Source organism: Macrobrachium rosenbergii, chromosome 1, assembly GCF_040412425.1.
Source record: "Macrobrachium rosenbergii isolate ZJJX-2024 chromosome 1, ASM4041242v1, whole genome shotgun sequence".
NCBI classification, from domain to species: domain Eukaryota; kingdom Metazoa; phylum Arthropoda; class Malacostraca; order Decapoda; family Palaemonidae; genus Macrobrachium; species Macrobrachium rosenbergii.
Window position 1 is genome coordinate 58559747 of NC_089741.1, and position 25753 is coordinate 58585499.

The window sequence follows — 25753 nt, forward strand, 5'->3', positions numbered from 1 at the left end:
CTGTACTCCATAATACCACAATATTACCATACCGCCGTTTTTTAGCTTTATTTTCTAATTAGAAAATACTTAAATTTTATATGAAAAATATAACCAAACCTTTTTTGAACTCACTGTGGTGGGAGGTTCCTAACTCTGAACTGATCAATTTATAATGAGCACATGCAGTCGACCCCCGTGTTAATGGGGGTTAGGTACCACAACCACCCACGAATACCGAAAATCCGCGATATATATTGGAACCACCTCTAAAAACGCGTATACCAGTACATTTTGATAGCTGAAACACCAAAGACTCCCTCTAAAAATGCTTATAACTACCATTTTCATGTTATTTTTGTGACTAAATACATTTTTTGATATAAAAATGATTTACCAGTTTTCAAATACAGTACGTATTAATATTATTGTAATTATATAAAAATACCAATAACATGTATTTTTTTTTCCCCTCAAAAATTTACGGCTTACAGCTAAGGGTGAAAACTACTGAAATTAACCCTATACATTCAAGTGCTGTACATCCATTTTTCTCATACAGTATTGAAGCTATCCCATTTTCTTTTTAGTCCACAGGGGATACACTGGGATTTCACAGGTACTGTACAGTACCTACTGTACATATTCAATACACATTACAAAAAATACATTTTATTGATATTTTGCTGTATTTACAATGATATTAATATCTGAAAATTAAATCATTTTTCTATCATGAAACGTGTAGTCACAAAATGAACATGAAAACACAGTAATCAGTGAATATTTCTAGACAAAAAAATCTGTGAAATACTGAATTTTCCGTGATTTATTGAAGAATGTGTCCCACAGAAAAATCCGCAAAGGCCAAACCGCAAATAAGTGGGGGTCCACTGTACTGTACAGGTATTGTCCTAATTACAATGGGGGTAGGTTCCAAAAACCTCACCGTTTGTTGGAAAACACGTACAGGTATCTCAAAATTAGCTTGGCATAGTAATTATTAATATTAGCTAATTCTGGTGGTTCATGCAGAATGACTTATGATAATTCAGCACAAAGAGAAATTAAATAACACAAACAAGAATTAGCTCAGCCTACACTATGGTATAAATATGGATATGTGGCAGCCTAGCCTATATTTGCAGGGGATGCGTACCACAGCCCCCCGCCGAATACCTAAAATCAGCGAATACTTAGAACCCTTCTAAAAACACTTAGAACTGCCTATTTTTGTAGTTCAAACACACACAAAACAAACTAAAAATGTTTATACTGTACAGGTATTATCCTATTTATGATGGGGTTAGGTTCCAAAAATATCATCGTTTGTTGGGAAAAATCTAAGGAATACCAAAACGTATCTCGAACATATGTATACAGTACCATGTACTGTATACATATATGGTACCCTAGCCTACACTATAAAATATACTCTTTAAATTCACGGTAGAGTAATTATTAATATCAGCTATTCCTCGAGGTTCATGCAGTGACTTATGATAATACAAAGAGAAATTGAATAACAAACAAGAATTAGCTTAGCCTACACTATGGTATATTGTACGAGTATACATGCATGTTAGCATAGCCCACATTGTACTGTACAGTACTCTACATTCACATATCGTATTATACAAACGTCAACATAACAAATATGCATCTTTTCCGTAGATCTTTTAAAATGTTATGCCTTAATTCACTGTATCCAATAATATTGTATATATTCTTATATTGCTTTTGTATTGAAAAGCGCGTTCATAGCGATCAGTGTTTTGGTTTGGAAATGTTTAGGCTGTGTTTATTTCGCCACATTTAACTCAGTTCAGAGAGCTTTTCTTGCTTCTAGTTAGCATAAATGAATCTCTAGAGTCTAGATACTTTATTTATTAGGAGCAAGGTTATTTTTAGTTATACGAAGTGTTTTCAAGTCAAAATATAACTAAAATACGTCTCGTTGTGAAATTAACATACCTATTATTTTCGTTGATAGACAACGACTAACAATGGCCGTTTGGGGGCGTATGTTTTGTGTAAAAAAAATTCAAGATTCCGTTCGCTATTTTCACTTGATTTCATCATAATACGAGCTTTACGTATTTATCGTTTATTGGCGTAAAAATAGCAGTACAGTAATGTGTTCTTTCATGCCAAGTAGTTTTGATTAAAATACTTTCTCTCCAATTTTAATTACGATTAAGTTTCATCCATGTTGCTGATGCACGATAATTTACAGTATAGTCATTAGCAGCTTGAACATTGTTTTCTCAGCTTCAGCTACAACTTGCAGCTTAAATTTAGCAGTATATTTCCTTGACGATCTTTTACCAATACTGAATAAGGGTATAATGTAAAAATATATCAGTCCTATTCTACTTAACGTAATTTGTGCCATAACCTACGGTAATTGTTTATTACCATACGATGGTTTGAAATACAGGTAAACAGCTGTTGTTATCAGATTAGGTTGTAAGCAAAACAACAGTTTCTTGGTCGGTTGTTTATGGCTGTACACATTAACGCAAGAGTATAACATTACTAAGAATACTTTTATCATTCTCTTTTACTTTTTTAACTAGAAGATGGGATCAAGAGATGGAGGAAAGAAGTTGGTCTATGGTAATTTGGTATCTCTCGCTGCCTGATTGTACGCTGTTGCCTGCGCCTGCCCAAAATTTAAAAATATTTTATAATATTGTTGTAACGGTATTAACTGCTTACCGCATCGCAAAATCAAATTATCATAAGGCGAATTATCATAACTCGAGCACTACCTGGGTACCCAAGTATTTTAATAGTTTTATCACAAAAAGTGCATTTAGTCATGAAAATTATACGATTGATTGACTGATTATGAAATTTAGGTCTTGAAGATCAAGCGCCGGAACCCATCAGGATTATTCAGCGCAGCAATTAAGATGAAATATATAAATTAATGAAAAGCAGTACTTAGTGAACATTTCTCAGTGAAAAATACTGTGAATGGGCGAATTTTCCACAAATAATGTGTATATATGTTCCATAGAGAAATTCGCGAGTCAGTTTACTGTGGATAAGTAAAGATGAAGGCACTTCCTTGTAACCCACCAAGCAAATTTTGCTCTCTCATCAGCCTGTCCTAAACAATTTTCCAAAAAACATGAAAGTGAGTGAAAAAGAGGATAAATACCTGATTGTACACTCAGGCAAGGGAACTCAAACCCAAGACCTAGGAGGACCATGGAAGGCCACGGTACAATGGCTATAGCACAGTCCAAGATACAAATAAGCAATTACCCAAGCTAAAATAAAAGGAGATACTTACATAATCATCATCTATTGTTTTTCTTATGACTGTTACCAATATTACACATTTTTTTTCACAAGAATATGAATATTAGCCTATAAGCTCATGTCCAACACTAGGGCATTTTCAGCTATTCAGCACTTAACATGGTGAAAAGAGGGAGCTGGATTTGTTGGACAGCAAAACAAGGAAGGAATGTAGGTAAAAGGCTACGAGAGTAGGTGCAGTTAGAGGCCAAAGGGATACTAAGCTACAAAACACCTTTAGTAATGCCTACAGTGCACCACACCACGCAAGGTAAAATGACAGCATTGACACCTACGAGGCTGATTTCCATACTTAGCACATTTTCATTCCCTTTGTTGGAATTTACTCTTTTCTAGTTCCCCCAAAATCCAACTGCAGCTGTCTACTGTATTATGGTTTCCATCCCATGCTTATGTTTATTAGCAATAACATATTATTAACAGTTAAAAAAATACATGGTTCTTGTGGCTATTTGTACAGGAGGTCCAAATTATTAAGGTCCTTAATGTGTTATCTTTTTCCCCGTTTCATTTTCCTACACGAGTTATAGTAACTTTAGTTTGTTTATACATTTTGCCATATGGAGATCAAGTTGAATTTAGTCTCATGCTGCAACACATTTTTCAAAATGAAAACTTTCCTTCTAACCAATAAATGCCTTTTCAAACTTTTCTATTATCCAGGCTATCACTGAGTTCCTTTCAAGTTTTGTAAAATTCTAGGATTCTTGAGTCTTGTCTTTGGTCTCAGTTAATTACTGAATTAGGACACGTTGCCAAAACTGCTTTCCCAACAGAGGTCACTAAATCTTAAAAGTATTTTCCAGTTGGGTGTGTCAGGGATATCACTTCTAATCATGAAAATGCAGTGAAGATTCAAATAATGTCACTCCAAAACACTTGTCAATAACCTACCTTTTAAATTTACAAGTAACCTAACCTTAGGTGTCACGTCCTACCAGACCAAGGGTGGCTCAATGGGTCACTGATAAATAGCCTAGATCTTGTGTTCACAGATGGCTTAATGTGATATTATTGGACACTGAAAGTAAGGCAGACTAACTTCTGTGAGCCTTGGCCCAGGTTGGTTAGGTTATCCTAATATGTTAAGTCTGGCACCAGTAAGCATTAAAATTTGGTACAGACCATTTTTCATGTTTAAAACAGTACAGATATTTGCATTCATTGGAAATCCTAGTTACTTTATAAACCCCCTACAATAAACAAATAGCCTACCACCCCAACAGAACTAGGGAAAGGTAACATTAGGATACACATTCTCAAGGAGAGCTCCCACCTGCCAAGATAAGACTTAGACTAGAATAGGTTTAACCCTTAAGGGGTGGGCTAAATATATATCAAGCATATCCCGGACAGGGCAAACTTTATGGTTGGCCAATTTAAGAAACATGAATGGAAAAAGAAAGATACGCAAATGCACATGGTGTAAGAAAAAAATTCTAAAAATGTTTCCCTACCTTCTACCAAGACAAAGTCCCAGCAGGGAGAGGCCTTGGGCAGTTTCAACCTTGTGATGACATCTGCCTGGGTTGGGGATAAGACTGTCCTGCTCACAAAACATGAGCAGGGATGTTACATGAATGTGTTTCCAATCTGCCTTTAAGCCGAGGTTTCTAAAATGATTGAGCATAAAATAAAGTCTTGCCTCGCCTACTTACCCAGCAATTACATAGCTACTAGTTGAAAACTGGGAGGTGACAGCAGCCTGCATTCTAAAAAAATCGCACTGGTCTTTGCTGGCAGCTGGGACCAGAGTCAAGCCCCAGCCACTGATAGGGGGTACTACTGGAAATGACTTACCGCAGAGAACCCGGGTCAGTTCTCTTTATGCCCTCATGTCCATCCAAGGAGGAGAAGGGATGGGCTGATTCCTGTAATTGGCCTACAGGGCTGATACAAACTGGGGTTCTTTGGACGGTAGCATCCACCCAATATAATGGAGCAGAGGTATAAGTACAGAACAAGTAAAACCTGGCCTGCAACCTCTATTGAATGGGAGGTTCAAACATGGTCAAACAAACTAAATGGATACCAGGAATGGTAATGACCAGGAAATTCTAAGTACCCCAAAGAAAAAAAACCTTGAACCCATCTGGTAAGACCTACTGCAAATAAAACTGCTTATTTGGTGCTCTCTTAACCTGTAGGGGAGTGGTGGTAGAGCTGGTTGGCCTCTTCACTCTGCTTGCTAGCTTTGGAAGAAAGGATATGAGTAATGGCTATTAATACTCCTCTTCTTGATTTTAGATTGGCAAAAATTTCAGAAAATGCTGTCACATCAACCAGAGAAATGTATAACCCATCCACTGAAAAACCTGGAAACTCAATCTATGGTGCCATTATACCAAATGGCTAAAGACAAACCTACATTAGGCGAAGAGTACAAGTCATGTACTGATTCTTCACAATACCAGATCTAGATAACGGGTCAGGTACATAACAAAAACTGCATTTTCAAATCATTAAACGTTAAAGACACTCTGCTCTTGGTGAAGATTGCAAAATGGAATTAAGGAATAATTCTGCCTTGAAAGCTAATGAGCTAAAACTTACTGATGAAAGAACTCAATGTTAAGAATAGGCAAATTTATACTGCTGGTTTACTATGTGACATACAATGAAATGATGATCAGACTTAAGGAAGAGGTTAGCGAAACTGAATATAAGTCTCAGTTCTGTCTTAGGTAACCCTGTGATTTCTTGCCAAAGAACTTTCTCTTAAATAAAAACCAGCCAGAGGATGTCTTAAACTGAAAGAAAAACAATCCATCCATTTGAATGGTGGGTGCTCAGATGCGTTGTAAATCTGGAAAGGAGCAGTTTTTACTGAAAAAAGAATCAATGGAACATTGGGTTTTGATTACATTTCTACTTGCCATGCCATCAAGAAGATGAGTCTTAGGTGATTGGAAAAGAGGAATGTTTAAGCTTTCATGGCCAAATAGTTTTGAAGCAAAATACTTCCAATTTTAGGAGACCAGAATGGACATAAAGAGCTTGGATCTCAAACTTAAGGAGGCAGAGAGCTTGTTTTCAAACTTCAGCGTGACAAAAGATTTAGGTCAAAGTGAACTTAAATACTCCAGTTAAGATGTAGCTTGACAATCTTTATCCATGAGGATGAGGATAGATTCCTAAATAACTCCTTAGATATGGATTGTCCACTGATTTCTGGTTCCAGCTCAGAATCTCAGAAAGAGTGTGTGTCCAAAACTCCAGTTGGAAAGGGCTCTCTATAATAGTTCTGATGGGCTTCCTGACTGGGCTTTGCCAGTCAGGTTAGAGCAGGCCAGCTGGTGATGCCAAGTGAGATTGTTTGGGAGTTGGGAGCTTGTGCCATATCTTTAAAATGAGATGGCCAAAGGAGGTCTGAGTTGTCTATTGCGAGCTAGGACAGGGAGCTGTCGGACACTTGCATTGTGAGATTTAAAAATTGTTTATCGCCAGGCTGATTGTTGAAGGGTTAACCCTTTTAACGCCAGTTTGACCAATCTTTAAAACGCATGGCGAGATCGCGCCAGAAGATCTAGCGCTGGCGAGCAAAAAAGTTTTTCAGAAATGGCAGGACTTTTAGTTTCTTTGATTTGGCGCCAGAGGGCCCACCATTCCCAAAGATCTAGATAGATCAGAGGATGGCGGAATTCAGGGGAAATAAGAAAAGCCAGCGGTTTAGTTCGTCTGCTAAAACACTGGAATTTTGATAGACTGGCGTGACTGGTCATGTGAGATTTTGCGCCAGAGGCACGCCAGGACCCTGGGAATTCCTGGCTAGAGGGAATTCGGAGCATTGTTTCGCCAGATAGTTGGCGCCAATGCCGTGGATTGATTGGGACTTATGTCTTGTTGTGAAACATGGCACCAGGACTGAAGGCCAGATGAACCACTTATCAGCTGACTGGACACTCACTCATGAGATGCCCAGAGGATCCACGTTCGGATAGTTTGTTTCCCTGGTAGAGCTCAAAGCATAAGTCCGGCGCCAGAGAAAAGCCCAGGTCAGGGTCTAGAATGAAGGGACTTGATTTGATGGTCACTTCGGAGCATGAGACTGCTGGTCTGCATTTTTCAGCCATTTCGTAAACAGGTAGGAGTTTCTGGCTGATTTTTTTCCCTTCCCAGTTATGAGATCTGAAAACTGCCAGAGTCTGCGCCAAACAGACAAACATCTTAGTTGTATGCCAACGTCCCCAACAGGTTCATCCATTGCTGAGCATGAAGACTTATGGGCCATAACCAGACCATCTGGAAGGCAGCTGGAAATAGGGTTTGGGAGACAAGAAATGATGAGCATTTTCAGGCGCCAGAGTCTCCCTAAATGGAGGAGCTTTGGGAAGGGGTCAACTGAGACCGGGCATGAGATTGTTAAGAAATTCCAGTTCCAAAATAGGAAAACCTGCTCAAGTCCTTCACACTTTTCCATGAATGGGATCAAAGCAGCTAAAGGTCCAGAGATGAGTTATTGTTGACCTGACATTAAATGGATGGCTTTGAGAGGAGCTGGCCAGGCGGCATTTTGAGGGGCTGAGGACAGGCGGAGCATGAAGGACCAGAAATGATATGACTTTTATTGAAAATCTGAAAATAAAACCTTAGGAACTGAAAGGAGACTCGGGAATGGAGAGGAATGTAGATGCATCCTGCATGTCTAACATTTTGATGCTGGCGGACACTGGTGTAATGGCACGAAAGGAAACTGCTGGTTCGCCAGGCTAATGTTTTCAAGAACTACATGAGAGAGCCAGAGGTAAAACCCTCTGTGTTGGAAATTTTTTTTTTTTTTTTTTGAGAGGAGTGAGGCTTCTCCAAAATCTGAATAGTCTCTCTGAGCCTTCTTGACACTAAGCATGAAGGTAAGATGGCGAGAAGCTGACCAAAGGGAGTTTGGCTTACTGGGTGGTTTTTCGATGAGATCGCCAGAGGAGTTGATGTTCCATGTTAAAATTTTGGGAGTTACGGACCCAAAACTCTAGAAAAACTGTGAAGAGGTAAAGGCCAGGACTTATTTTTTGGACACTCAGTCATGAGAAAGGCGCCAGAGGAGCTAGCGCCAGGTGTGAATTGTATACTGAAATGACCTAAAATGAGGTGGCGCCAGAAATGGCTGTTGCTGGCGGAGAGACCGTTTGGGGAGCTGCGGGAAAAGCATGAGATGGCGCCAAAATGCCAGGCAAGCTTGGAGTTTGGGAGCTGGCGGACCGCTTGTTGAGATGAGGTAATGAGGAGCTGAGCGCCAGGCGAGCTGGGAGTTTCTGGGAGCTTGACGGATTTTCAGAGTGAGATGGCGCCAGAGAGCTGACCAGGCGAGCTGGGAAGAGAAAAGCTGGGTTGCTGGGACACTGAGCATGAGATGGCGTCAGACAGCTGACGCCAGGCGAGTCTGGAGTTTGGGAGCTGACGGACACTGAAGTGAGATATCTACCAGAACGAGCTGTCCAGCAAGGAAGCTAAAACAGTTTGGGAAGTTCTGAAACATATTCGGAAGGCTGAGCAGGCTGAGCTATGAGAGAACGCAGATGCTATCAAGCATGAGATGGCGAGAGGGTCGGTGCCAGCCTGCGATGCTTTGGGAGCTGGCGACACTGAGCATGAATGGCGCCAGAGGAGCTGAGCGCACTGGAGGCGACTGGGAGTTTGGGAGCTGGCGGAACTAGGGCATGAGATGGCGCCAGAGGAATATTTAAAAAAGGCTGCTAGAGTTTGGGAGCTGAACTAATCTACCACTCGATTTGACATGAGATGGCACCAGGGAGCTGGCCCAGGCATCTTGAGGAGTTTAGAGCTTGACTGGACACTCAGAGTACAAGATGCGCCAGAGGAGCTGAAAATGAGAGAAAAGAGAGTTTGGGAGCTGACGAACATCCCGAAAGACATGAGATGGCGCCAGAATCAGCTGAGCGCCAGGTGAGCTAGAGTTTGGGAGCGCTGACGGACACTGGAGCATGAGATGGCGCCAAGAGGGAGGGTTTTTTGGCAAGCATAAAATTTGGGAGCTTCCATACACGGAGTGGAGATGGCGCAGAGGAGCTGACGCCAGATACAGGGAATTTGGGAGCTGGCGGAAACATGGAACATGAATGGCGAGAGAGAACTGAGCGCCAGGCAATGCTAGGATTTTGGGAGCCTGAGGGGAACAAACACAGGTATGAGATGGCGCCAGATGCTCTGAGCGCCAGGCAACCTTTTGAAAGCTGGCGGACACCTGCAGGATTGAATGGGCCAGGAATGCATGGCTGCAACGTTAAAAGTCATGGGAGCTGGCGGAACAGACAATGAGATGGCGCAGAGGTTCGAAAGCGCCAGGCAAGCTAGGAGTTTGGGAGCTGAAGGACATCAAGAAAACGTGAGATGGCGCCAGGTACTGGGCGCCAGGCCTCAGAATTGGGAGCCTGGCGGACACTGAGCATGAATGGCGCCAGAGGAGCTGGAACGCCAGGCGAGCTAGGAATCCTGGCGGACACAACCCGAGATGGCGCCAGAGGAGCTGGCGCCAGGCAAGCTAGACTTTTGGGGAAGCCAAAATCCTGAGCATGGATGGCGCTCCAGAAGAGCTGTGCGCCAGGCAAGCTTAGAGATTGGGAGCTGGCGGACTTCTGGTATGAGATGGCGCCAGTAGGGCTGTGAGCTGAGCAAGCTTTTACTTTCCAAGGAGCTAGCTAAGGACACTCTCCATGAGATCTCGCCAGAGGAGCTGTGCGAGTCAAGCTTCTCAAAAGTTTGGGAGCTAGCGACACTTTTGAGAGCCAGGCTGTGGCTGGCACCAGAGGACGCTGGAGTGTGAGGACTGTGGCTGACCAGAGGATCTGGGTGCCAGGTGAGCTGGAGCCAAAATGCTACACCAGCATGAGTTGTGGCTGGTGCCAGAGGAGCTGTCCAGGGAATTGGCAAACCCAGAATGAGCTGGGTGCCAGACAGTCCTGAGGGAAATGAAGATGTTTAGGTTCTTCTAGAATTCAAGGGAAGTCTGTAATGATCTAAAAGGAGAAAGAATGGATTCAGGTCTTGATGGGACCCTGAACTTGGCAAAATGCAGATAGGGCAACAAACAACAGAGAAAGGGTCTTCCTCGGTTCTTGGATGGGCAAAGGACTGTAGGAAAATGGAGATTAGGAATAAATTTAGGTCCATGCTTAAACCTGGGAACCATCCCTATAGCTCTACTCATAAAATGGATCAGAGGACTAGAAAACCTAGACCTCCTCAGAAATGAGGTAAACTGCCATTGGGTCACAGATGTCTCAAAAGGGGAGATGAAGTGTCTGAGGTAAAAGTCACAGAAAATCAACCCCTTAGTCTGGTAGATGTAGCTAAAAGATTGATGTTGGCATGCCATAGTCTTTACGACATGTCTCAAAACCTTTTTGACTGACAAGCCTCTGGATCGCCTGAAGCCTGTCCGGGTAAGAGTGGAACCACCTTTGGCAGTATCTCTTGAGAGATGTTTACGGAGGAGAAATGGTTGGGGAATGAACCTGGAGGGTCCACCAAAAACCGTCGCAGATTTGGAAGTCATTCTACATAGGGCAGAACAGCAACTAGGGTCCTAAGTAACGTTGTGAGCCTGAGACTTATTTAGGGTTTTGCCATAAGAACTTGAAAGGCAACCTGAGAACCAAGAAGGATCGACGTCTGTTGAGCTGTTGCCATCATACTAGAGGTTTGGGAGCAGAATCCAGGAGAGGCCAAGATCCTTGTGCCAGACAGGCCCAAAGTCATCTAGCCCCATAGAGTCCACAGATCCCGAGAGACCAGGGGATCGAAGGTCCATTCGGAAGGAAGGACATCTTTCACGGCTTGAAACAACTGTCAGACCTTAGAGCCCTGAAAAATTTTGTTTGGGAGAATAAGGAGCCTGAAACTTGATTTTGCCCTGAAAAGAATTTCTTTTTGTTGTCTGGAAGGAACACAGCACCGACTGTGAAAATAAGTTGAAGGACTGACAGTAGCAGACAACCTGAAGGATATGCAGAGCTGTACGTGGAACAGATCTTATATCTGGCAAACTTAAAAATGGGCTGCAACGTCCATAATCCACCAAAATCTAGGCACAACAAAAAACAGAAGCCTAGTCCAAAACCATGCTGTTACCAACTCTGTACGTCAAATGCAATCCTCTAAAAAGAAAAAATTAGCCCATCAATGGTGGACGATGAAATCCCCAGAGGTACATCCACTAAGTTTCCGAGCAAAGAAACTTACGTACTGTCTGAAAACTCTTGGCAGATGGAAAGGAGCTTGAAAATTCTGAGAGTTGAGTCTGAAAACCAAAACAGAGGACTCTGCGACGATGGTTGTGTTTTGAGGAAGAGGTGATAAAGATCTGTGAGCGCCCGATTTTGGTCTCCAAGCGAAATGATGCTTCGAGAAAGAGCCTGTCTCTTCTGCTTGCTTGGCACCCACTTCACTGCTTCAGACTTGTGCACCTGACCGCTCTACGAAAGGGGCTGGGAGCTCAGTGGAACATCCAAACTTAGTGGTGAAAGGTAGGATGCTCCATCAAAATCAGTTCAGGAAGATCCAATGCTTTTTCTGATAAGAGTCAACAGAATTTGGCATGGGCTTTTGAAAGAAGGGGGTTGTTCCAAGAGTAGAGTACCACCTCCTAATGCCTACCAGTTTGGACTCTCCAGGTTTAGAGAGCCTTTCAGTGGCTGACCAACACTACACCTCCATCAAGATGCCTTTCCAGTGGCTGCTCAACACTGCACCTCCATCAAGACACCTTTCAGTGGCTGTCTAAGAAATAATGACAGATAGACTACCAGGCTCGACTATCAAGGGCAAATCTTTTATCGATAAACTTGGACCAATGGTCCAGGGGTATAAACTTCTCCCCAAAGTTTAAAATATTCTGGTTTCAAGTCAGGAGATCCGAGGATTAGAGTAATCACCACCACTACAATACCAGTAAGATACCTTTCCAGCAGCTGAACTGTCAATTCCTGGGACTGGCAGAAGTACCAGTATGCAGTAGCTTTTCTAATCTAGAGTGTCCACAGCCACCTTATCCACAGTGATTTCAACACTTCACTCTTACAATAGTCCCAATTCAAGATAATTAGCCTGACTGGCAAAGGCATGGGAAGGGAGCCAGGCATGGGAACAAGTGGACAATATACGAGAGCTAGTAGCAGGAGAGAATTGGTGCCAGGTGGACATGAGCTGGCGCCGGGTGTTGTGTGCTCTGAGCTGGAGAGCTGAGGCAGGAGAAACTGGAGGCAGCTGTGAGTCAGGCAGGGGAGGGAGGAGGCTAAAATGTGTGGAAAGGCAGGAGGGCATGTGGAGGCAGGAGGCGTGTGGAAAACAGGAGGCAGGGAGGCAGGAGGTCCAAAATAGAACAGGCTCCTAACGCTGTTGGTGGGGAGCTTAGAAACAAACTGGAGAGTTAGTGGTGAAATTTCTGGTTTTTGTCCCTGAAGGTGACGCTGAATGAGAACCAATTGATTAGTTTTGATTACTAACAATTTTTATATCTTTATAGCAATTTCTGGTCTCTGGGCATAAAAACAATGTAAAAAATGTATGAATAACATTAGCTGGCATATGCTCAGACATTTAATACTTTAAGATAACAAAGTAAAGCCTCCTTCTAAAATAAATGATAAATTTAATATTCTTGTAATAATTTAACATTAAAGTATCCAAAGCAAGGCCAACTCTAAATTGACTGTAGAACAATGTACAAAAATTTATTCTCTAATTAGTGATCAAAGAAGAGAAGTAACCGAAAACTTGCCCACCACTTGTGGATGCAAAGTTACTTTTAACGCTTGCATCTCCAGATTTACATGATTGCATGATAGCAGGAAAAACCCTCCGCTGCCGGGACCATTCCTGTAACCTTCTTTAAGCAGTTCAAAGCCTTTGTGAAGCAAAAGAAGCTTTGTGGAACCCTACTGCCTCCCTTGGAACATTTCCCTGAAGGCTAACTAGTGAGCACATCTTAACTCACTAGTCCCAGTAAACAAAAAATTGATATTTTAATGATAAAATAAAGTTTGTTCATACTTACCTGGCAGATATATATATAGCTGTATCCTCCAAGTCCGACAGAATTTCAAAACTCACGGCACACGCAGTGACCGGTCAGGTGGTTAGTACCCATTCCAGCCGCTGGGAGGCGGTATCAGGAACCATTCCCATTTTCTATTCAGATTTTCTAACGCCACTGTCTCCTGAGGGGAGGAGGGTGGGCAATATGAATATATATCTGCCAGGTAAGTATGAACAAACTTTATTTTATCATTAAAATATCATTTTGTTCATGAGACTTACCTGCCAGATATATATATAGCTGAATACCACCTTTGGAGGGGGTAGAGACAGCCAAGAATTAGGGGAAAAAACCAATTATTGGTAAAATTATTTTTTGGTTCCTTATCTGATAGCGTAGCTGACTGAGTGGTTACTGTCACCTAGTCTGCTTCTGCTTTACTAGAGACCCCAGCGAGGTAGTGACCTATATAGCTGGCTTACTTTCTAGATGATCTGTCAACGGGGCGTGACCACAATGTGACTAGATTCATAGACCATACAAAGAGGACAAAAGAGCACATTAACCACCTAACCAACACCTAAAGCGTTAGTTTGCAAAGGATTGGGAAGACTGCCTCCAGTAGTCGACCCAACAACCACAAAACACAATTAAAAAGGGGATAGGATCAGAGTTACCCCCTGTCCCCAAGGTTGCTGAAGCAGCAATGTATGGTCCCAGCGAAAAGCAATTTTCGTGATGCTACCTAAACATCTTGCCAAGAGTGTGAGGGCAAACACCGAATTGACTTCGCCAAATGTGGCACTGAGAATGTCACTGAGTACCATATTTTTCTTGAACGCCATGGAGGTAGCAACTGCCCTCACCGTGAGCGTTAACTCTCAACAACTTGAAGTTGGAGTCGTCACAACTAGAGTGTGCGTCCTTAATGATGTCCCTAATAAAGAATGCCAGTGCATTCTTCGACATAGGTTTAATTGGTTGCCCCACAGAACACCATGTATCCAAGGACCACGAGTGTCCTGTGTCCTTTTAAGGTAGTACTTGAGAGCTCTAACTGGCCATAGAACTCCCTCAGGTTCCTGTCCAATAAGGTCTGCAAAACCTTAATTTCAAAGTGTCTAGGCCAAGGGTTAGAAGACCTTTCATTTTAGCCAAGAACTTAGGGCTTAAAGAATAGACAGCATTGTGTCCCTTGAAGCCCACATGACGGCTGATAGCCAACTTCGCTCACTTTCGGAGCCGTGAGGAATGAGGAAGACCGCTTTGTGCAACATCCTTAAGAGATGCAGAGTGGAGAGGCCTGCAAAAGGACTAAACATCAAAACTTGAGCACCACGCCAAGTTCCAAGCAGGGGAATTAGCTGAGGAACCTTGGATCTTGGAAAGAGCCTATAAGATCGTGGAGGTCCTTATTGTCAGACAAAGCTAATCCTCTGTGTCTGAATACAATCGAAAGCATGCTCCGATAACACTTGATAGTCGAACTGCTATATCGAGTTTTTCTCTTAAGTAAAGGAGAAAATCCGCAACCTGGCTCACAGTGATAGAGGAAGAGGAAAAGCCCTTTCTTTCTGCACCAACCTTGAAGGTTGCCACTGCTTGATATATCCTTAGATGAAGAACTTCTGGTTTAGCGATGGCCTGCCACTGGGTTGCAGAAAAACCCCTTTCGCCTGACCAAGTTTCGATAGTCTGAAAGCAGTCAGGTTCAGAGCGGGAGATTCAAAGATATCTCGTGAAGTGGGTTTGTATGAGCAGGTCTGCTCATAGGAAGGGTCCTCTGGAAACGCCTACCAACCAGAAGAGAAAACCGAGAACCAGTGGTTCAAGGCCAAAACGTGGGGGATGAGTCATCCTCGTCCCTTTGTGAGGTCGAATCTTGCGATGACTTCTCCCAGAATTTAGAACGGGGAAAAAGGCGTAAAACATCCATCCCCGTCCAATCCCAGGGAAGAGCATCCATCGCAACTGCCCCAGGGTCGGTGAAAGTACAGATGAGCTTTATAGAGGGAGCCTCGTTCTTGAGGTCAAAATATCCACAAGAGATGAACTCCAAAGATTTTAAAAATCTTGGCAAACCTCCTGATGAAGGGTCCATTCTTCTCGGCAGGAGTTGATGGCGCCTAACAGAGCAGGTCTGCTGAACATTTTTCGACCCCTGCAACAAAACTTGTGAGAATCGAAATGTTGCGAGCATAGGCTCAAAGAATAATCTCTTTGCAAGGCTGAACAGGGAACGAGAGCAGTAGTATTGTCCGAGTTTGTCCAACTTGACACGATTGCAAACTTGGACCTCAAGAATTGGAGAGCTAAAAGATAGCCGCAAATCTTTTGATGTTGATGTGCCAGGACACCTGTTCCTCTCCAGGTTCCTACGGTTCTCCCTCTAGTGCTGCCCCCAACCTGTTGACGAATTGGCCGAAAAACAACACTAGGTTGGGGTCTGAAGTTTGAGGAGATCCCTTCTGCCAATTTCGTTGGGATCGAGCCACCACTACAGATCCTCTTTATATAAGGAAGAATTCTCACCCTCTTCCAAGTCTTCCTTGCTTTGCCAGTTCTCCAACAGAAAGAACTGAAGAGGCCTGAGATGCAGACTCCCCAGAAAACAAACTTCTCCAGCTTAGGAAATGGTCCCCAGCAGACTCCATTCCATTCCTTCACCTAGCATGTTTCCTTTTCCAAGAAGGCCGAGACTTTTTCGGTACATAGAAGTTGCCGTTCTTGGTGACGGAGACGCTTTAAAAGTCAGCTGAATAGATCTGAAACCCCAGACACAATGGACAGTGAGGGGATCAGCTGCATTTTTCCACAGACCAGAAGTCCCAGGACTTTGCACGAGTTGCAGAGTCAACTGAAGGTCCTCCAGATACCTTCGCTTCGACGACGCCAATCAACAGTCGTCCAAGTAGAGTGATCCTGACGTGCGACAGGTGCACTGCACGCAACGTTTTTCGAGACGTAAAACACCCTCGAGCAAAACGCAGAGAGCCCTGAACAGCGCATCTGGCCCCTGGACAACCTCAACCATCCATCGACTGACCAGACCCAACGTTGCTTAACTTCGCTGATCGGAAGATAGTTCCAACGTGGTAGGGCCATTATTGACTGAGACGTCCAAAGCAGAGAGCCCTGAACTGGTACGCCTAGTCCCCAAGACAACCTGAGATACTTCATGAACGTGGATGAATTGTTGCGTGAAGATAAGACCTTGAGATCCAAAGATACCATCCAATCCCCGGGACAAGGCCTTAGTGATTGACTGGTGAGGTCTCCAGCTTGAACTTTTTGTCCGACCAAATTGTCTGACTCTAGTTGGACGTACAAGAGATGGGTCTCCAGCCTACTGGAAAGTCTTTTGGGACTAGAAACAATCTGTAGTAAAATCCCGATTGGAACACAGCGAAGCCAAGACCTGTTCCACTGCTCTCCGCTCGAACATCTGTGCTGAGCAGGTCAAACAGTTTTCTGTTTGACAGGAAGGCAGTTGGGAAACAAAAACAAAAGAGGAGGTGAGACAGGAAGGGAAGTGTCTGCAAGTAACCTCTCTAACAGTAGGAGGGACCAAACGTCCGGGCTGTCACTCTTTCCAGGCTTGTGCAAAATGAAGCCTGGTTGCAAAGGGAGTCTGGTGATGAAAGGAGCACTTGCTACCTCTCTTGAATTGTGACATTCCTTCGGGAAAACTCTCGTGGTGCGGGTCTCGTGTTGTAGTTCTCTGGAAGCCCCTTTGTTAGGCAAACATTTAGCTGGCCATTTTTGTATCATTGAGACGTCAATACCGTGATGAAGGAGATGCAGTTTGAATGTTGTGCCCAGATAACTTTAGTTTTGAAAACGATATTTTTTGTCTGGCACCTGTGTATTTATTTGAGCATCTGTTCGAGCAGGTTGATGTTTTTGGCTTGACAGGATGGTAATTGAAAAGCCAAAAATAGAGCCAGAAAAGGAATATAACTTCGCTTAAATGAAGCTGAAGGGACCAAAGTCAAAACACGGCTGAGGTTGGCCAGCGAAGCAGTACTTAGTCCTACCAGTGTCTGAGCGTTAAATGAGTCATTTGTCACTGGCTGCCCTAGCGGAAACCCTCTCCGTGATGCGTACTCAGGCTGCCACAGGGTTGCCTCCTCCTCGCATTAGATATTATTCCATAGCTAAAAGGAAATTACCACTGATATAGAGGACTTGAAAGAAGGTCTTGAGTTGCCTTATATGAAAATGTAATTTGACCAGTCTGAAGAGATGGCTTGGAGAAAGGAGGCTTAACTGCAGCTTTGTTTATGAAACAGGACTCCTAAAGAACTGTGGCGAACTTTAAAACTGAAACGCAGTCTGAGAAGATAGTCAGGCCTTGTATGATGCACAGAAGTAATATCCCAGAAAATTTGATTTCTCGGATTTTTCGTCAAAACGCTCCTCCAAGACAAAGACAACAGTCCTGGAAGAGGCCTCAAGATGGTGGTCCATCTTAAGTCAGGAGTCCAAAGTCTTAGAAGAACAAGATCCTAAGAAAAAGCCAGAGTCCTGAGAAGTCAGAAGGAACTGAAGAAGACCTGAAAAATGCCTTTTCCCATACAAACGGAAGGGACGAAAGAGGGATGTTCTTCCGTTGATTTTTCTGGCAGACATCCAATCCTGGACTTTCAATGGGGTTTGGCAAGACTTCTTCATCTTGAGAAAACGGCGCCGGAACTCCCGCGAACGGGATGAACTCGTTTGCAAACATGTGGGCCGTGAACGCTTCACGATTAGCGTGTCATCCTGTTGGAAGCGGAAGCGAGCGACATGATAAACAACTGGAGCGGTCAACACAAGACTTGAAGCTAACGCGAGGAGCGAAGGAGCCGCCCTGGCGGAGGACGCGCAGCCTGGAAGGGGCACGGAAGGAGAGTCACAGAGGTCGCCGCGCGGCGCCCTGGATAGGCGCAGACGAGACTCAGGCGCGGCGCGCGCCGAAAGGCCAAGGTGAGGCGCGTGAAGCGTGGGCGCACGAAGAGCAAGACGCGCCTGGCGCGAGACAAGAGAAAACGCCAACACCTCAAAAACGGGAAGACGAGGAGGCCAGTCAAACACTCTCTTAGGTGAGCAAGACGAGAGATCGGAGAACTAGCAGACGAAGAAGACGAAGGGAGGAGACGAAGGTGAAAGTCTGTACTTCTTAACAGGCAGTAATCAGGCACGAGGTCGAATCTCTGAAAGGTTCCATGAGAGCATCCAGCTGCTGTTGCAAACCCAACAAAATCTGACGGCGTTGAGAAACAACCTCCTCGGAGAAGGCTGAATTTGAGAGAAGGAGAGGGGCGAGAGAGTTCCTTCCCTTCCCACAGGGGAAGAAGCCCAGCCCTTGCCTTAGCGCGACAGGGGCGCTGAGTAGCCGTGGATCATCCGAAAACACTTTATTCTCTTCTGCAGAGGAATATCCACTGAAACTTCGGGAAGAGCACAAAACGCCTAGAGGAAGAGGATCGTGAAGCGCCCCTCCCTCTCGCTTCTCTCTTTAAGAGGGCGAGAGTCCAACCGAGAGCTCCAACCCCGACGCTGGGAGGACGTGTCGGAGGACGAGAAGCAATCCTCAGGATGCGTGCCTGGCACGATCCTGCAGCCTGGGTAGCGCCATCAGGACCGCCGAAGGGACGCCAGATCGGTGGGAAGCCCCCTCGTAACCCTCATGCGTGGCTTCTGGACATGCCCCCTCCTGGTCCTGGAGTTCGGCAGAGTCCAGGCCTGAGGCATTATAGGGTTTGGATCTGACGCCCTCCACAACACTAGGCATTAGTACACCAACACTTTGCGTTTGAATTGCATTCACTTTAGTTTCAAGAGCACGCATTGACTCAACACGAGAGCCAGGAATTACCTCTGCAGCAACAAACCTGAGGGTTAGTACTCAAAATTTACAGGTTACAGCAGGAGAAAACCCTGACTGTCCATCTAAGATGCACTCCTGGAGAAGACTCCCAACCTATCACGCCCAATTTAAGCATATAGGCCTCATATTTCTCTTCCACTCACCCTGTGACAACCCTCACATTCATTACCGATTATCCATAGAACATTGAACACCCCTACATCATACATAAAGTGTGAGGAACTATCAAAAGTCCTCGATAGCCTCACCTACATTCACCCAAGCTACAGACTCGATAGCTAGAGGAAGACATCTTAATTATAAGAAAATCTGGGCAAGCAAAATCAAAGTGGTCCAGAAAAGCGATGCAAGTCACAGATCCAAGTCGAATACCAAAACAACCAAATACTTAAGTGACAATAAATTCGAACTAAATAAAAATGGGGGGAACTGACAACAGAAGCTGACAGTCCACAGAGAAAATCTGAATAGAATATGGAATGGTTTTGACCCGGGCCTCCCAGCGCGGAATGTGTATCATCTACCTGACCGGTTACCGCGCAGCTGCTAATTTTGAAAATCTGTCGGATCGGGAGATTACAGCCATATAGGCCTATATCTGGCAGGTAAAGTCTCAAGGAACAAAATAAGGACCAAAGGAGAGGAAAATGGCACTATCCTCTGCTTCTGGGTCATAAGAACAGGTTCTACACAGCTCCCATTTTCAGCCCAGCAGCCAGCTTTCCTCTTCCTATCCTTATCTAATTTGTCCAGATGGGACTGCAAAACCTTCCATTTTTTATCATCCCAATCATGACATTCAATGCAAGTGTTTTCCTTATTACAATCTTGGCCCCTACACTTAACAACTTGGTATGGGAATCATTACAAGATTTAGTAAGTCTAGTCTGACATCCCTCAGGGCAAAATCTAATACTTGAAGAGCTAGAATCAGACATGTTGAAAACCCGCTAAAATTGACGTTAACAAAAGCTGACACAATAGCTAAGGCTTGATGGCTACAATGAATACAGTACTTCATCAAGAAAACTTGAAAACATCCAAAAACAATGAAAAAGGCTGCAGGAAAAAGCACCAATGTTGATTGGGGGCCCGCAGAAAATGAACTGAAGCTCTCTGCAGTTGTTCCCCCCCGGTCCCCGATAGTGGTGGGGCAATGACACTTGCCTAAACAAAACAGTGCTTACAGCGACTTTGAGACTGCCATGGGTAGAAACCTCATAGCTATGTAATTACTTGGTAAGTTACCTATATAAAAATTATAATTACAGCTCACACAATATCATAACAGATAAAGAACTAATATCAATAACAACTTCTCAGTATATCTGTTGTAAAATATTTACCAGATTTACTGTGACAGGGTGATGCAGTAACTTTTTGTGAGGTATACATGTTTTTTCTAATACAGTGTTTCTTTGTACTTTTCTTTGCAAAATTACAATTACAGCCAACAAACTACCATAAAAGAAAAGAACTAAAATCAACAGCAATCCCTGGGTTATTTATGAACAAATAAATAAAAAGATGTCCTGGAGCTGCAGAGAGGCTGTGCATTTCCCCCTGAAATCTTAAGGCACACTGATCGATGCCTCTCCCATGCTGAGCTATAACAGTTGCTATAAGTCATTTATGGGCCACTGAAGTGATATGAACATTTTTCCCCGCTAAATTCATCCAAACTGAATGGCATGCAATATTAATACTCATAGCCTATCCATTACTCAAAAACTGTTATAGATACTCATATGATGGCACCCATCCATAAAAGGTTAAATATGTCTATGTAACTGCCCTTTCCTACAGTCATTCACATTTTGGATAAAATCAGACCACATCAAGATGTACAATGAAGGATAAGATCTTAAACTACTCTACAAACATATTTCTCAATATTTCTCAGGACAAAAAATGAGAACCTTAACTGGAGCAAATGCAAGGTAATGGGTCAGGGCTATTGCAGGCCTAGCCTAGGCCTTTCAGAGGGGCTATAACCTAAGGTAAATGATCGCACGACACATCAATCGCTGAATTTTCACTTTTCACTCTATATTTAATTGGTGAAACAACAAAAAGTAAACCTTTAGCAAAACCTTTCAAAAGATTGAAGTTTCATTAACAAAATGAGCTATAGGAAACTGCCATACAAACTAAAAGAAGCATGTGAAGTCTTCGTTAAATAAGTGTTGGAGGTAATTTTGAATCCACTATGTTGTCGCCCTTGCACACTTCCTTCCCAGCGCTGAATTAACAGTGTACTGAACACTAACTGCGTATATAGGCCTATGTAATGTTTATCGATATTACTCAAGATTTTAGTTGTAATCAGCACGATAAAACAATCCTTTATTGCCTATACTAGTGAAATTTCGTATGAGACATGGAATTTCCGGTCATGTGGTTGAAATGAAATGCATTTTTACCTTGTAACCCACGGTTTTATCCTTACTGACATCAGAACTGAAACACCACAGTGCTTATTTGATTGTAATTATATACATTTTGTTCTTAATTCAGTAAAAATACATAAGAATGGTTGTTTACAGTACTTTACTCTATTTAAGTAGCAAAACTGTTGCAGGGACAATTTTCCAGCCTTATTGTACATCTGGCTGCCATAATCATCCAAGAGCAGATGACAGTGAATTGTTCATGATAAAAGGTAATATTTTGTTGTTAAGACTTTTCATTGATTTAAGCCCATATTACTATGTAACCGTCTAACATAAGTGTGCATATGAATGTTACCACTTTGGTAAAAATGCAAGAAAGTTTAGAGTACGACAATTTATCCAGAATTGGTAAGAGAGTCAAGACGCCATGACGTCCAAATACAGGACTGAAATAAAGAATAAATCCAAAATTATTACTTAAAACACCATTATATTTTACAAAACTTACATTATGTAATATAAATATAGATATATATATCAGTGAACCCCGGTATTCGCGGGGGATGTGTCCCACCCCCCACAAATAGCTAAAATCCACAAATACTTAACACCCCCTCTAAATACTTAACACCCTCTCCAAAAACACTTAGAACTGCCCATTTTGATAGTTTAAACACAGAAAAACTCTGTAAAAATGCATATACCTGAGTACAGGCAGCCCAGGTTTACGACGGGGGTTCTGTTTTTACGCCGTGTCGTACACCGAAAATCGTCGAAATAGTAAAAAATCTTAAGAAAACCTTACTTTTAATACTTTGGGTGTATTGAAAACGATGTAAACTGCATTTTTATTGAGTTTTTCATCAAAAAGGCCTCCAAATTTTGATTATTCTGCCATTTTGGAGCCATATTTTCTTCCGGTCAGATTGGCGATGACGCATCGTAACCCCGAACATGCGTCAGAACCGAAATAATTTGTGATGAATATATTTGAAAGCGTCAGAATCCTTTGAACGTCGAAGTCGGACCATCGTAAAACCAGGGGACTGCCTGTATTTTTTAATAGTTTTATCACAGAAAGCATTTATTCATGCAAATTATATGAAAATACAGTACTAGTGAATATTTCTCAGTGAAAATACCGCAAATGGGTGAATTTTTCCGCGAAACAATGGTTAGATATGTTCCACAGAGAAACCCGTGGAGTGCGTGAGTCTGCGAATCATGAGAACGCCAATACAGGTTTACTGTGTATTAAATATATATAAATATATATATATATATATATATATATATATATATATATATATATATATATATATATATATATATATATATATAATTAGTCTGAAATATATATTATTAATATAAAGATAGGAAAACGCAAAAAATACATTATAATGTTCACAACAAAAGCGCTGAACCTTGTCTCAGAATTCGCTGGAGTTCCCTATCCACGGTGAGATGGCCGCCAGCGTTTACCACTGATGTAAAGGAAACAAGTGTCAGTGTCTATGGGTACATTTGCAGATTTAACACAGGAAATGGGCAGTCTGTTAACATAAGTAGCTTGGTAAATGTCAAGATGGTATGATTCATCTACTTTTAGGTGTTTTAAGTAAAAATTTCGAAGCATCATGGCCGGTAAGTTAGCACCATGCACGGCTAAAACTTCATGAACCTCTATTTAATCGTTAATATGCCATTATTTTGTAATTTTGAGGAAAACAGTTACTTTGATAAGAGCGCAGAGGTCTCATCATGCTGTGTAGAGGGGCCACAAGTCTCACTGATGCTGATGGCACTGTATACAAATGCATTTTCTGGAAGTGTTCGGAGCACAGGGGGAATTACGAAACGTGTCACGGCCCGATCATTTACCCTATACCTAACCTAACCTTAGATGCCATATCCTAACATGGCTGGGGTGGTGGCATCACCACCCCAAGACCCACCTCAAGAGTAATCCATGACCTCTCACTACATTCTACCCCTCAATTACATGGGTAAAACTGAAGAAAAATACTGCAACCCTTTGGTTCGCTAACAACCAGTTTATGTGCATTATGGGGCACTGTGTTTAGTACCAGCCCCCTTTTGGATGAATACAAAATCATAAAAAGGCAGTAAATATAAACATAAAAGATGTACATAAACAAAAACATAAATGAAACAAATATAAACAAACGAAACATATATAAACAATAAAGACAAAAACATGAAAAATGGTGGTAAATACTGTACTTGACAACCGGTAGGAACCTGGCTGCGGCAGTGTTCTTCAGTTTTACCACTGTAAGGTTTGGCATGGAAATACATTAGTGTTAGTTTCCAATGGGAAAACATTACAGAGAATGGACCCTTTGATCAGTGAAAGCCAACCTGGATGAACTTGGCAATGCCTAAGCTGTACTCTACTCCACAGGTACTGTCCTTTGGGGGTTAAGCATATTTGCCGACTTGAATAAACATACTGAGAGCATGGGTCGACAGCCAACACGGTCTGCCACAGGATAGGTAAGGAAGTCAGCCGACTTCTATGCACAAGCTTATCTCAACATTGGCTACAGGATTTAGCGACGTTTCAAACTTTTAACTCATGAAAATATCTGGAACGTATCCTTAAAACTAACATGCCACATCAACCGTCAGAGCTAAATCGTCAGCTGTGGTAAAGGCCTTCGTTGCGAGGCTTGGCCAAGCCGATGAGGCAAGGTCTCCTAACAGTCACAACCTAACCCTAAGGGGTCACGTCCTTTAAAGCCTTGACACCAAAAATTCCATGAAACGTGAGAGCGGAAGCCGAAAGGAATTAAAAGTAACATGTGCAGAACAGCAGAAGACAAACATTAAAGGTAAGAAGCACAAAAGGTTATTCTTGACGTACCCATTAGTGAAGGGACGCCAGAAGAAACCACCACTAGAGGCCAAAGTTTCAGTCACCTGCCTAACCTACCTAGCTTACAATCTACTTATGCTTGTTCGCTTCAAGCACTTGTAGACTATTCTGGACACTTGCCTAGAAATACTTATATATTTGGATGTTTAAACTGCGCTCAACAATGGCCGGACGGGACGCGATCTTCGTTAGAGCTTCAGTCAATTGAGCAACAGTGTATTTACCAACGATACATTACAAAAATACTTTTCGAGGTATGCTCGCAAAAAATATTAATTCATAAACAAATATAGCTTTTATAATTAAATTCTTGATGTATTTATATTTCTATGAAATATTTTTAAAATTTAAATGTTCAGCTGACTAACTTCTCGTTCCCGCGTAAAGAAGTCAATTTGTTATGGCGGTTTTGATTATCGGAGAGCTAATCATCTCTTCATTATCCGGGGAACATCACCACTTTCATTTACATGCCTCAGAATATTATTAAGTACTATAAAAATGTAGCACTAGGTATTTTGATAGGTGTAGTGAATACCGAGATGGGACAAGTCTACAGTGGTAAAGAGTTGGGCAGCTTGGGCTTTGATACGGCTCTCCCATGTAAATAGTGCATATGAACGCAGGCGAGAATATGCATTTTTATACTCATATAATATATGCATAACTGAATAACAAAAATATTGAACGTGATGAATATATATATATATATATATATATATATATATATATATATATATATATATATATGTGTGTGTGTGTGTGTGTGTGTGTGTGTGATTTTATATATGTGTGCGTGTCCCAGTCTGTCTGTGTATAGAGTGAGAGAGTCATTTTCCCTTACATGGGATGGTACCTGAGAAAAAACAACACAATTGACACTAACGTTCATATGTTAACGGCTGATTCGTGGATGAACCGACTGTGTAGAAAAGCTCCATGTCACTAGTCGCTTTATACACCTACACAGGTGGCGCATCAGCAGTGTGGCAAACACCCTTAACCACTGCCCAGTTCACGCCTATCTTGCACATACACAGCTTCCTAAGATATTAAAGCTTTCCCTTTCTAATACCAAGTGTATCATCTATCCAACACGTTCTAGGTCTTTCCCTTGCCGTCTTTCCTGACATCTCTGCATTGTAGGCTACACTCTTTCCGCCAACATATCATCTTCCATTCGTCTCACATGACCAAACTATTTCAAATTACTCTGATTCATCCTCTCAGCTACCATAGGCTTTGTATTGCTTCTGTGCATCTGCTTTTCTCACCTTTTAATTTAT

General features: G+C 42.5%; 1 protein-coding gene across 3 annotated transcripts in view; it reads right to left on the minus strand.

The window, feature by feature from the left end:
* The window catches only part of Su(var)205 (Suppressor of variegation 205), a 60655-nt gene extending 35965 nt beyond the window's left edge, over positions 1 to 24690 (minus strand). Inside the window, exon 1 of one of the 3 annotated variants that reach the window (XM_067104190.1) lies at positions 24588 to 24690. Coding sequence is in view for 1 of the 3 variants with exons in the window: in XM_067104171.1 (XP_066960272.1) it covers positions 24456 to 24459 (4 nt within the window). In the remaining 2 variants the exon portion in view is untranslated. Of the gene's footprint in view, positions 1 to 24455 lie in introns of all 3 variants that reach the window. The other 2 variants (XM_067104181.1, XM_067104171.1) reach the window with 2 other exon arrangements.
* Positions 24691 to 25753: the final 1063 nt, after the last annotated feature.